Here is a 14,740-nt window from a genome sequence, read left to right on the forward strand (position 1 = left end):
TGCCTAAAATGGTTCTGAGTTTGGGCAGCACACCTATTTTATCATTTGCAAAAAGTATCTACTAGTTAAATAAACTTAATGCATTTGGTATATTACAGTGATTCTGAGAGTGTGGTCTGGCAGCATAGATTTCTCACCTAAAACTGGTTAGACAGCCACATTATTGGGCTCACCCAGATTCAGTGAATCAGAAACCATGGAAGTGGGACCTAGCAATCTGTGTTTGAACAAGCCTTCTAGGTAATTCTGATGCCCAATAAAACTTACAAACTGCTGGTATAGTATACTGGTGCCCAAACCTAATTAATCCTCAGAATCACCTGAGGATCTTGAAACATCTATTCCCAGCCCAGAGACTGATATGCTGGGTTTGGAAATCACTGGTAAAATAGAGCTTGAATCAAAAGACCTAGATTCTGTGCTTGGCTTCACCTTATCAATTTTGACAACCTACTTAATATTGCTGAGCCTCAGTTTTCTCTTTTGTAAAATAGCACTCATTTTCCTGCCCATTTCATTGGATTGCTGGCGGAATTAAATGAAGAAAATGAAAATAAAAGTACTTTGCACAATAGATATGGAAATCCATAGCTGCAAGTATATCATCTATGTTCTGCTTTAGTATATGTTCCTCCATGTATCGCTTATAAGCACCTTTCCTTTACCTAACAACCTGCCACATTACTTTTTGATTTGCAAATTCAACGATTGCATTTATTTTAACACCTTTTCAATATAAATTTTTTTCTTCGGTAGTTTTCCTTACATTCAGATCTTGTCTCTGAGGTTGTAAGTCATTTGAGGGAAGGAATCATGTAAACATTTTATATTTTCCTCAGTGTCAGATCTTAGGCTAAATTATATACATAGTAATAAGTAAAATACTTATCTGTTCACTAGCTCATTGTCATAACTGGTACTGTAGGAATTATTAAGGGTTTTCCTTTTTTACTTCATTAATTTAGTATTTTTATGCAAACAGAGTTTCTTTCTTTCCAGTAGTATGGAAAGGTGGTTGATCTGGTACCAGTCAACATCTGTACTTCACTTCTTAAAATTATTTAAAGAAACGTTCCTTGTATTATTCTTTCTGTCTAGTTTGTGGTTGCTGCATTTTAGAAAATGCATTGTTTTGGTGTCCTGTTGGCACACTAAACTTTCCCTACAAAAGTAGTATGTCAGGTGGAAGGCCCAGTTGGCTTAAATTATGAACTTCCAGATTAAAAAAGACATAAGTAAATGGAAACACATCCCATGTTTGTGGATTGAAAGAGTTAGTATTGTTAAAATATCAGCACTACCTAAAGTAATCTACAGATTCTGTGCAATCCCTATCAAAATTTCAATGTGTTTTTTTCAGAAACAGAAAAACTCATTCTAAAATTCATATGGAATCTCCAGGGACCCCACATAGGCAAGACAGTCTTTAAAAAAAAAAAAAAGGAACAAAACTGGAAAACACACACTTCCTAATTTCAAAGCTTACTTCAGTAATCAAAATAGTGCATTATTTGCATAAAGACAGACCAATAGAGTAGACAGCCCAGAAATAAACCCTTGCGTATATGGTTAGATGATTTTGACAAGAGTGACAAAACCATTCAATGGGGGAAAGGATAGTCTTTTTAAACAAAAAGTGCTGAAAAAACTGGATATCCGTGTGCAAAAGAATGAAGTTCTGGCCCTTACCTAACACCATATGTAAAAGTTAACTCTAAGATGGATCGAAGAGCTACACGTAAGACCTAAAACTATGAAATTCTCAGAAGAAAACAGGACAGAGAAGCTTCATGACATTGGATTTGGTAGTGATTTCTTGACTATGACACTGAAGGCACAGGCAACAAAAAAAAATAAACAGAGTGGACCTCATGAAAATTAAATTCTGTGTACCAGAAGGACAGTATCAACAGAGTAAAAAAGGCAGCCCACAGAAGGGGAGAAAGTTTTTGCAAATCACATGTTTGATAAGGGATTAATATCAGAATATACAGATAACTCCTAAAACTCAACAACAACAAAAACCCAATTCATAAATGAGCAAAGGACTTGAAAAGACATTTCTCCAAAGAAGATTTATATTTGGCCAATAAGCACTTGAAAAGATGTTCAACATCACTAATAATTAAGGAAATGCATTTCAAAACTACAATGAGATGTACTACCTCATACACTTTAGGATGGGTACTATTTAAAAGCAAAATAACAAGTCGGCAAGGATGTGAAGAAACTGGAAGTGTGTGTGCTGTTAGTGGGAATATAATGTTACATCAACTACAGGAAACAGTATGGTGGTTCCTCAATGGAATTGGGATTACCATATGATCCAGTAATTCTACTTCTAGGTATATATCCAAAATAATTGAAAAGAGTCTTGAAAAAATGTTTGCACACCCATGTCCATAGCAGCATTATTCACAGTAGCCAAGAAGTACAAGTAATCCAAGTGTCCATAAACTGATAAATGGATAAGTAAAACGTGGTGTGTGCATACTGTAAAATATTTTTTAGTCTTGAAAAGAAAAGAAATTCTGACATAGACTACACCATGGATGAAACTTGAGGTCATTATGCTTAAGTGAAATAGACCAGTCACAAAAAAAGACATACTGTATGATTCCACTTCTGTAAGATACTTAGAGTAGCTAAAATCATAGACCCAGAAAGTAGAATGGTGGTTGCCCAGGCCTGGTGGGGAGAGAGGGATAGAGAGTTATTGTTAAATGGGCATGGGAGTTTCAGTTTTACAAGATGAGGAGTTACGGAAATGAATGCTAGCAGTGGTAGCACAACATTATGAATATATTTAATACCACTTAACTGTACACTGAAAAATGGTTAAGATGGTAAAGTTTATGTTACATGTATTTTAGCACAATTTAAAAAAATGGAAAAAGAGTGTGAGCTTCTACACTCTGGGCTAATAGAAAACACCAGGTGGTCTCAGGTCTCCTAGCAAATAGAGCACAGTACCACAAGTTTATCTTCTCCCAACTCCCGAGTTATAACGTATTCTTCATTAGATGGTTCTCCTTCATCTCTGTGGTTAAAGTTTTGCATTTTTATTGTTTTTTCCTTTTCTGACAATGGATATGTTTATAAGAGAATAGCAGAGAAAGCAGAAGTACTGGTTTAACTTGCTTCAAAGCATATTTGTGTTGAGTAACTTGAGCAGATAAATTTGAACTTTGATGTCAAAGGTCATTTTCATTCTGAAGGTAATTACAGACAATCTGTATCTAAAACTAAGTTAAGGAAAAAAAAAGTCAAAGCATTTATATAACAGAAATTTTGTCTTTTTTTCCTTTTTTTTTTTTGGTTTGGTGGCAGCTGTTATTGCTAATAAAAATTGCTAATAAAAAGATAGTCATGGAATAAGAAATTTTTTTGCTTAAGATTTCTACTTTTAATACTCCAATTTCTTATATTAATGCTAGTTATTTTCCTTATATACGGCCACGTTGGGGTTTTTAGGACACCAGTACATTATTTTCAAAGCCTCAAATTGACATGGACTAATGAAACTGTTACTAAGTTCCATTTCTATCTTTAGAGAAAGGTTTTGCTTGGACAATTATCCCAGTACATCACAATAATTGTTAGCAGAAATGAGGTATTGTAATGCATTTGTAAACTGTTGCTGGATTTGTGGGGCCACTGGAAATCCTATTTTCAGGGGCTTAATTATTCTAATACATGTGGAGAGTAGGTAGCTTTATTGGATGATATATATGCATGTATATTCATAATTATGATATTTCTGTTCTTTTCTAATATTAATATGTTATATAATAATGCTGTTATATTTGAAAAAAATTTAAAAATTCCAGTAGCTTCGTTCAGAAATACTAATTTTTTAGAATAACTAGGTAACTTTCCTAAAATTGTATTTTACCTATGCAGACTATTGATTCGTTGTCAAAATTCAGCTCTGTCTAGAATAAGACCCTTGATGGTGAGTCCAATTCACAATCTGGTAACCTGTTATAAATTAGAATATTTTCTGGGGAAGGATAGTATTCAGCTTCTGAAATACAATATGTAACTGCTCAAAGATACTTTATGGCACATCACTTAGAACACAGGGTTTAGAGTCAGACAAACAAATGAGTTAAAATTTCAAGTGAACATTATGTAACTTAGGGTAAATTACTTAACATTACAAAGCCTGTTTGTTTCATCAACCGTAAAATACAAAGAAACACAGGTTTTAACCACGTTTAAGTTCTCACCCATCTTGGCTTTGTCTCTGTCCTCTTTAGTGAATCTCTCGTGGGCTGTTATATCTTAGTCCCTTCATCTGTAAAATGTGAATCATGTAATACAGGGATACCTCATTTTATTGCATTTCATTTTATTGCACTTCACATATATTACCGTTTGTGGTTTTGTTTTGTTGTTGTTGTTTTGAATAAAATGAAGGTTTGTGGCAACCCTGTGTCAAGCAAGTCTTTAGGTGCCATTTTCCCAACAGCATTTGCTCACTTGTCTCTGTGTCACATTTTGGTAACTCTCACAATATCTTAAACTTTTTAAATTTATTATGGTGATCTGTGATCGGTGATCTTTGATGTTATTATTATAATTGTTTTGGGCTCCATGAACCATGCCCATGTAAGACAGCAAACTTAATTGGTAAATGTTGTGTATGTTCTGACTGCTCCACAGACAGGCCATTCTTTCTTCCTCTCCTTGGGTCTCCCTGTTGCCTAAGACACAACAGTATCAAAATTAGGTCAATTAAAACCCTGCAATGGCCTCTGAGTTTTCAAGTGAAAGTAAGAGTCACATGTCTCCCATTTTGAAAGCTAAAAATGATTAAGCTCAGTAAGGAATACATGTTGAAGGCAGAGACAGGGCAAAAGCTAGGCCTCTTGTGCCAAACAAGCCAGTCAAGTTGTGAATGCAAAGGAAAAGTTCTTGAAGGAAATTAAAAGTGCTACTCCAGTGAACATACAAGTGATAAGAAAGCAAAATAGCCTTATTGCTGATACGGAGAAAGTTTTAGTGGTTTGGACTAAAGATCAAACCAGCTACAACATTTCCTTAAGCCACAGCCTAATCCAGAGCAAGGCCTAACTCTCTTCAGTTCTACATATACTGAGAGATGATGATGGTGCAAAAGGAAAGTCTGAAGCTAGCAGAGGTTGGTTCATGATATGTAAAGAAAAAACTGTACATAACATAAAAGTGTAAGGTAAAGCAGCAAATCTTGATACAGAAGCTACAGCAAGTTATCCAGAAGATCTAGCTAAGATAATTAATGAAGGTGGTTAAGATAATTAATGAAGGTGGTTGTACTAAACAAAAGGTTTCATTGTTGATGAAACAGCCTTTTATTGGAAGAAGTTGCCGTCTCAGACTTACATAGCTAGAGAGAAGTCAATGCCAGGCCTCAAAGCTTCAAAGGACAGGCTGGCTCACTCCTTAGGAGCTAATGCAGCTGGTGACTTGAAGTTAAAACCAATAGTCATTTACCATTATAAAAATCCTAGGGGCCTTAAGAATTAGCTAAATGCACTCTGCCTGTGCTCTATAAATGGAACAACAAAGCCTAGATGACAGCACATCTGTTTACAACACAATTTACTGAATTTTATTTTTAACCCCACTGTTGAGGCCTACTCTTTGGAAAAAAAGATTCCTTTCAAATACTATTCATTGACAATGCACCTGGTCACCCAAGAGCTCTGATGGCAGAGATTAATGTTGTTTTCATGCCTGCAAACACAGCAACTATTCAGCAGCCCATGGATCAAGAGGAATTTCAACTTCCCAGTCTTATTATTTTAAGAAATGCATTTCAGGGGTGCCTGGGTGGCTCAGTCAGTTAAGTGTCCTACTCTTGATTTTGGGTTAGGTCATTATCTCAAGAGTCTGGAGATCGAGCCCTGAGTTGGGCTTCGTGTTGGGCATGGAGCCTGCTTACAATTCCTTCTCTCTGCCCTTGCCTCATGCGCACACGCTCTCTCTTAAAAAAATAAAATAAAAAAAAATATATTTCATAAAGCGGTAGCTGCCATAGGTAGCGATTCCTCTGATGGATTTGGACAAAGTAAATTGAAAACCTTCTGGGAAGAATTTAGCATTCTAAATGGCATTAAGAGCATTCATGATTCATGGGGATGGTCAAAATACCAACATTAACAGGAGTTTGGAAGAAGTGTTTTCCATCCCTCATGGAGGACTTTGAGAGGTTCAAGGCTTCACTGGAGGAAGTAACTGCAGATGTGGTGGAAATAGCAAGAGAACTGGAATTAGAAATGGAGTCTGAAGATGGGGCTGAATTGCTGCAATCTCATGATAAAACTAATGGATGAGGAGTTGCTTCTTATGGATGAGCAGAAAAGGTGGTTTCTTGAGATGGAATCTACTCTGGTGAAGATTGTTGAAATGACAACAAAGGATTTAGAATATGACATAAAGTTAGTTGATAGAGCAGCAGCAGAGTTTGAAAGGATTGACTCCAGTTTTGAAAGGAGTTCTGTGGGTAAATGCTATCAAACCCATCACATGCTGCAGAGAAATTATTTATGAAAGGGAGAGTCAATCGATGTGGTGAACTTCACTGTTGTCTTATTTTAAGAAATTGTCACAGCCACCCCAACCTTCAGCACCCACCACCCTGACCAGTCAGCAGCCATCAACATCAAGGCAAGACCCTCCACCAGCAAAGATTATGACTCATTGAAAGCTTTTATGATGGTTCGCGTTTTTTTAGCAATAAGGTGTTTTTTAATTAAGGTATGTACATTGTTTTTTAGACATAATGCTGTTGCATACTTAATAGACTACATTGTAATCTACTAAGCATATTAATCTATTAAGCAGTGTACTGAAACTTACATGCACTGGGAAACTAAAAAATTATTTTACTTGTTGTGATATTTGCTTTATTGCAGTGTTCTGGAACCTAACCTGCAATATCTCCAAGGTATGCCTGTGTACTCTGTACCCGCTACTCAATTTCTTTGGGGTGTTTGCCTGGAAGTATACTCTTATTTGAAGCATTGTGAGCAAATTGTATCGTAGATTATTTCAACTTTGTTATTTAAAAAAATGGATAGCAAAGTTACCTTCTCTGTAGTGAGAATACTACTTGTTTTACATTACTGGAAGAGTCCTGACCACCTTAGGCATTTCTCTTTTGTGTTAGAGCTATCACAGAGTACTTAACCATTTGACCGTGTAATTTAAGTCTTGGTCTATCAAGCAGTAAACAGATGGAACATTTCTAACAGCAGTAATTAAACTGTAAATCTATTTTAAAGAGTTGGCCAATATACAGCATCACAGTCCATATTCTGTTGTCTCAGTCGTGTTCATTTTTATTTGGATTATGATTTCAGAATACCCAGATATGGGAAGGAAAACAAAGTTGTCTATTATTTTTTAAAATTGCATAATTGGGGTGCCTGGGTGGCTGAGTCGGTTAAGTGTCCGACTCTTGATTTCGGCTCAGGTCATGATCTCAGGGTTGTGGGATCGAGCCCCGTGTCGGGCTCCACACTCAGCAGGGAGTCTGCTTGTCCCTCACCCTGGTCATGCCCACCCCCCAAATGAATAAATAAAATCTTAAAAAAAAAATAAAATTGCATACCTAACAATATTCGTTCATTCAACAAATCTTTATTGAATGCCTGTTGTGAACCAGACACATTTCTAGGCACTGGGGATCCAGCAGTGACCAGGAGAAGCAAAATCCCAGTCCTCATGGAGCTTAGATTCTAGTGGATTGGAGACAGATAATAAGCTAAGTATGTATAATACCAAGTGTGGTAAATGCTATGAAGAATAAAGCTGAGTAAAGACCTGGAGAATGTTGGGGTGAGACATTTTTAGATAAGATGGTCAGGGTGAGAAGGCCTCTTTGATAAATTAACACTTAAGCAGTGACCTGAATAAGTAAGGGAGCGATCCAAATGGATTATCTGGGGAAACAGTGCCAGGCAGAGGGCATGGCAAGTGCAGATGCCTGATTTGGGAGCATGCTTAGTTGTCTGTTGTATTCATTCCACCTTGAAGCTTTCCTTAACACCTTAAAAAATTAAGGGAGAGTTATAGGCCTCCTTCTCTGTGTGTCACAGCATATTGTATGTAACTTTTTTATAGTTCTTATCTCAGCATTATTGTTTTTATGTGCATATTTCCCAATAACCTGGCCTTTGGGGACAGGAATAGTGCCTTACCAGTCACATAGGAGCTGAATAGATGCTGATCGAACCAGTCAGTCAGTGTGATTATCTGTTGCACAACTACTTTTGTGTTTACTTGGTGCCAAAGTATTATAAGAAATATAAATTGTTAGATATGTAAGTAAATAAAAGAAAATAATGATCAAGCAAGCCTTGGTCTACATAATTCAGAGGAAAGAAGTTTCTTTCAATGAAATCTTTTATGAATTTATTTAAATGTTCTTAACTGAAATATGACCTTTGTAGTTTAAAAACTCATGGTGATATCCATGATTTAATGTTTTGAATGACTTGGTTACTTGAAATATTCAGTTAGAAAAGTGAATTTGAAAAGTAAAGTATCTACAGCACAAGAGTTTTTTGAATTGCAAATCATTTTAGAAAAGAATAATTTGCTTTCCCAAAGGATAACTAAGTTATATTTTGTTTTCCCTCAATTTTAACCATTTCTGCAAAGAAATTATTCCACAGTTTCTTTATGATACTTATGTTATTTTCTGTTTTAGATCTCTAAAGGTACTAAAATCAATTTTTATTGGATTATGTTTCTAATGAAAGAAATCTTTAGGGTCTACAGTAGATGAGTTTTCAAGGGTTTTGAATTTATTGATTTTTTTAAACTTTTTTTTTTTTTAACTAGAAAGGTTAATCTGGTTTATAGATGTGGCAAAAGTTTTAAAGTAAGTAGGAAGCTTATCACCACTCAGCAGAAAAGTTTGGTCTGTTAAAGGTCCTGTTGTTATTGTACTAGCAAAATGTCAGTACAGTCTACTTTCTGAAATTTTAAAGTTTCTGGTTAGTTTTCTATAATTTGAGCAACATTATAATAAAATTATCATGTTTACCTTTAGATAAACCTATTTGGTAGTTAATAGTGCATGTCAGTACTCAGAGTTTTCTTTTTTTTTTCCATCCTCCTTTCTCCCGTATTTCGAAAACTAAATACCTATAGACATTTTTAAACTTAAAATTTACCTTTCCTTTAATATTTTAACAAAAGTGACTTTGACCTTTCTCTTTTAATGATTTTTAAAAACCCAGTAAATAATGGGAAATGAGAAAATAAAGACCTCTGTGTGCATTGTTTTACTAAAGTGAGATCATTCTATGTGTGTTTTGTTCCTCCTTTTTTCGATTAGCGGTCTATGTCCTTCTATCTTCAAATGCATAGTCAGATTTCCCAGTGGAGGACCAAGTCTCACATCTGGTTGTCATATGCCCTAATAAGTCTCTTTGGGAAAAAAAATCTGACCTAGTCCCCTTCTTCTTTTCATACCACTGACTTTTTGAGGGGACAGGGCCAGCTCTCCTGCAGGATGTCTTGCCTTCTAGATGTGTCTGGTTGAGGGATACCTAGGTGGCTCAGTCAGTTAAGCGGCCAGCTCTTGGTTTTGGCTCAGGTCATGATCTCAGGGTCCTGTGATGGAGCTCTGCATCCAGCTCCGTGCTCAGCGGGAGTCTGCTTGAGGATTGATTCTCTCTCCCTTTCCTTCTGCCCCTCCCCCCACTCACATGCACGCTTGCTCACTCCTCTCAAATAAATAAATCTTAAAAAAGAAAAAAGATGTGTCTGGTTGCATCTGCATTTAACTTGTTCCTCTATCTCTTGTATTTTTTATTAATTAAAAGTCAAATTGTAATGCCTCAGGGATCCATATTAAACATTTTTGGCTGGGATATATGATAGGTTATTTACTTTTTATTTTAACTCATCAAAAAAAAAAACAGTATCTGGATGAGTCACCATTAATGAGACTGTATTTGAGCACTGAATTAGGGTAATGAATCTGATCCCTTCGTTGTAGAGTTTCAGCTTTTTTATCTTGCTACTAGAAAATAATGTATTTGGTGTTACTTTGCACAGTATGAATCTCAAGGTCCGTATCAAACATATACCTGAATATAATACTAATGCTAATTTTCTGATTTTTTTAGAATTTTTCTTCTACATCATTAGCCACCCTTTTTCTGTAACAGAATTCTTTATCATCTGGGGCTATTGGTTTGTTCTCTTGCAAAGGCCAGATAGATAAATAATTTCACTTAGTTACCGGTTTTAACCAGCTCAGTCAGAAGATGACATAAGGTTGCTTTTTGTTTTGTTTTGATTTGTTTTTCTGGCTTTCTCTTTTTTGAGTATCATTATAGACTCATGGATTTTTATTGTTTCAGTGTGTTTCAGTCAACATCAGGGATAATTCTTGCAACTTTGACTTACGGGGAAAAGGATCTTTCAGGTGGATTCTTGTGTCTTTTTGCTATGATAACTATGTTTTTAATTATGGAAATGTTCAAACAAACAAAAGTATAGAGAATAATATAGTGGACCTTCAACATATCTTTCAGCTTCAGCAATAACCAGTGTTTCCAATCTCATTTTCTCTATATCCTACTGCTTTTTTGATCCACTGGATTATGATCTCATCGATATTTGAAAATTTTCTTTATTTTCTGGCATAACAAGGCCCTAGACTTGAAATCCATTTCTCTAAGAAGCCGTCGTTGCTTTTAGGAAGGAGTGGTATCAGATAACAAAATCTGGGCATAAAGGTTAATGAAAGTTTTTTATTTTCATTTTTCTTTACTTTCCCATCATGTGTCTCATCATAATGGTAGTCTAGTTCCATAAGCAGGTTTACTCTCATTTGAGTCATAGAGGAAGGGCACTTCTCAAAGATGAGACAAAATCTTTATATTTCTATTTTAATTGATCTAAATGTTAGTTATAGCTGACACATGATTCAAATGTTAGCACATAAGTGTTTTTAAGGAATGCTTAAAAGAAGGATTGCTTTTTTTTTAATAACACCGTTTAGTGTTATCGGTTTGCCTGTACTACAATATAAGGAAATCCTTTATAAATGTATGACTTCTGAAGGTTTCCTTGTACCACGCTTTGGTTTTTCTAGTATTCAAAACATTTTCTCATAGTCATAATGCAAATGATAAAAACTGGATTCTGGCTCTTAAATCTGTGTAAGATTTCCAAGATGGACCAAACCCTGTCTTTGCGTTTTTCCCTCGTGATGCCCTACTGAAATAAAGTGTATAGAAATAAGAAATGAAGAAACCAATAACAATAAGTAGAAAGAGTGATAACTGAACAGATTTCTGGATCTCTGTTCAAGTACTAGAAGGCACAGCTCTACCCTCTCATCTCCCTATACTGTTCTCATCCCTGCACTTGGACTATTGATAGCAGGCATGAACCCGAAGCAAAACATCAGATTTCCTGTAGAGAAACTGGGAAAAGCTAAGGCTTCTAGAGTACAAGTTATCTCTCCAGAACAAAAGAAAAACTCCATCATTCTGGCATTTAGAGGGCCTGCTGGCTCCTTACCCATGCACCCTAAAGGAATACTGCCAGTAAGCCTGTACCTAACCCACACAGAGTCCTCCTCAGGAGAGCAGTCTAGCCAAAAATCAGACCATCTCCACAATGGTAGAGGAAGTCTGTGTTGGCTAATGAGTCATTCAGATGTAAATACTAATGAGCAACCAAGATCACCAGGGATGTGAGGAAAATGGATGGCATGAAAGAGAGACTAAGATAATCAGAAAAATTGCTACTGGAGAAAATAGAGCTAATCAGAGAGAACTCATCAAGAAACGAACTCTGATCTACTCAGGGCTGCAGGAAGATACTACACCCATTAAACAAGAATAAGAGAACACAAGTTTTCAGGTCAAAAGGGCACAGCAAGTGCTGAAATAGTGAATCAAATATCATAATATACTACTTTCTTGGGAAGCTGAATTCCAAGGACAAACAAAAGATCCAGAGGAAAGCCATGTACAAAGTGACAAGTACCAGACTGAAATTCAAATCTGTCATCAGTAATTCTCTTAATGCTTTAAGACAATAAAACATTACCTACAACTTTTCAAAAGAAAATAATGTATAACCGGGGATTCTGTATCTTGCCAAACTGTTAATCAAAGGTTAAGAGCAGACTGAGGTCTTTTTTAGACATACAAGAATTCAAAGGTACCTTCTTTTGGAATTAAATGAGTGAGCGGCACCTGGCTGGCTCAGTCTGTACAGCATGCAACTCTTGATGTTGGGGTCATGAGTTCAAGCCCCACATTGGGTGTAAAGCTTACTTTAGATAGATAGATAGATAAATAGATAAGGAATTACACTTTCACCATCAGGTTTCTTAAAAAATAGAAAATTATTGTGTAATATTTCACTAAACATTTTCATCTTGGGGTTTGATTTTTTAAAAAATCTCATTGCTGCCAGAAGGGGAGAGAAAAAAGGGGATAAAGAATTACAGCAAAGTAAGTAGTTGTGGGTTTATACCATAAAATAAATTATAGAGCTACTGTAGCAAACAGTAAGGAGACTAATTCCATAATTTTCCATAGCCCAGTAACCTCAAAAACAGACAATTCAGGACTACTTTTTAATTTCAGTCACAACTGGCTGATACACCATATGGCCAGCAGGGGCAACAGCATCACATTCTTCTCCCATCGTGACTGGAGTGACATGATCTGGCTTATATTTAAAAGCATCATTCTAATGGCTATTGTTGAAAATAGACTTGGGGGTAGAATAGTAGAACAAGGGTAGAAATAAGGAGACCAGTTTGGACATCACTGCAGTATTCCAAGTAAAAGATGACAGTGGCTTGGATGTGGTGGTAATAGTGGAGTTGGGGGAAAGAGGTCAGATTCTGGGTATAATTTGAAGGTAGAGCCAACAACATTTCCTGACTGATTGGATATGGGGTGAGCAAAAAAGGAGTAGAGATTTCTGGTCTGAGCAGTAGGAAAAGAGAAACAGGATGGGGGAAAAGACGGAGCTGTTTCGGATGTTTCAGAAGTCTATTTGACCTCCAAGTAAAGATGTCAGCTACTTGTATTGGCACTTAAATAGATGTGTCTGCAGTTCGGAAGAAAGGTCTGGCTTAGAGATGGAATTTTGGAAGTAGTCAGCATATAAAGTGTATTTAAAGCCATGAGGGTGGGTGAGATCACCTAGGAGTGAATAGAGATAAAGAGGTGTGAGGACCGACCTAAGGCACGCTAACACTTCAGGGTCAGGGGGATGAGAAAGAATGATCAGAGATGACTGAGGAGGAGTAGCCAGTGACGTATAAGGAGAACGACAAGAAGATGGTACCCTGGAAGCCATGGAAAGAAAGTGTTTCCAGTAGGAAAGAGTCATTGACTATTCATGCTGCTGAGAGGTCAAGTAGGATGAGCACTAAAAATTCACTGTTGGATTTGGCAACATGGATGTCTGTGTTTACTGTCACAATACCCATTATGTTTTTTCTTTCTTTTTTTTTTTTTTAAAGATTTTTATTTATTCATTTGCGGGAGAGACAGAGAGAGAAGAAGCAGGGGGAAAGGCAGAGGGAGAGGGAGAAGCAGACTCCCTGCTTAACAAGGAGCCCGATGCGGGACTCGATCCCAGGACCCTGGGATCATGACCTGAGCCGAAGGCAGACACTTAACCATCTGAGCCACCCAGGCGCCCCCCATTATGTTTTTTCAAACAGCTAACTTGTTGGGACAAAAATAATGCATTAAGTTGTTTGGACCCAACTACTTAATAAATGAAACTATTAGGTATTTCTTTTGGCCCAGAGACTTTGAAACAATTACTAAGATACTAAGAGAGTCACAAACAGAAAGTTTGAGAATATCTATTTTAAAGGGTCACACTAAGAATTTTAAAAGGGGGAAGCTCCTTTTGCCTTTTCTTTGTCTCTGCTGAAAAGTTTGAGTTAGTAATTTTAAATCTGATCAGATTGCTACAGTGAATAAAATTGCCTTAGTGTGGTTCAATATAAGAAAAAGTAAAACCTTATCCTATGAAATGTCTGCAGTACATCTTTGCATGAATTTTTCTTCTTGCCTCCATAGGTATGGTCTGAATATGCGTTGCTTGGCAGCTCGGGTCAACTATAAGACTCTGATTATCATCTGCACACTCTTCACTTTGGTCACAGTACTTTTGTGGAATAAATGTTCCAGCGATAAAGCGATCCAGTTTCCACGGCACTTGAGTAGTGGCTTCAGAGTGGATGGAATAGAAAAAAGAGCAGCAGCATCTGAGAGTAACAACTATGTGAACCACATGGCCAAACAGTCTGAGGAGGCATTCCCTCAGGAACAGCAGAAAGCACCCCCTGTTGTTGGGAGCTTCAACAGCAATGGGGGAAGCAAGGTGTTAGGGCTCAAATATGAAGAAATTGACTGTCTCATAAATGATGAACACACAATTAAAGGGAGACGAGAGGGAAATGAAGTCTTTCTTCCATTCACTTGGGTAGAGAAATATTTTGATGTATATGGAAAGGTGGTTCAATATGATGGCTATGATCGGTTTGAATTCTCTCATAGCTATTCCAAAGTCTATGCACAGAGAGCCCCGTATCACCCTGATGGTGTGTTTATGTCCTTTGAAGGCTACAATGTGGAAGTCCGGGACAGAGTCAAGTGCATAAGTGGGGTTGAAGGTTGGTATCTGTCTGCTCCACTGCATTTTTCTATCCTGATTGTGTTGAGGAGTAACAATTTGTAGGTGT

At 36.7% G+C, this 14,740-nt stretch overlaps 1 protein-coding gene across 4 annotated transcripts in view; it reads left to right on the forward strand.

The window, feature by feature from the left end:
* Window positions 1-14,740, forward strand: part of GLCE (glucuronic acid epimerase) — a 115,317-nt gene that overhangs the window by 88,151 nt on the left and 12,426 nt on the right. For 2 of the 4 annotated variants that reach the window (XM_027571128.1, XM_027571125.1), the window contains exon 2: window positions 14,076-14,671. In XM_027571128.1, coding sequence (XP_027426929.1) covers window positions 14,089-14,671 — 583 coding nt within the window. In that variant the 5' untranslated portion in view covers window positions 14,076-14,088. Of the gene's footprint in view, window positions 1-6,902; window positions 6,935-14,049; window positions 14,672-14,740 lie in introns of those variants that run through there. The other 2 variants (XM_027571126.1, XM_027571124.1) reach the window with 2 other exon arrangements.

This window comes from Zalophus californianus, chromosome 6 (genome assembly GCF_009762305.2).
Source record: "Zalophus californianus isolate mZalCal1 chromosome 6, mZalCal1.pri.v2, whole genome shotgun sequence".
In the NCBI taxonomy this organism is placed as follows: Eukaryota; Metazoa; Chordata; class Mammalia; order Carnivora; family Otariidae; genus Zalophus; species Zalophus californianus.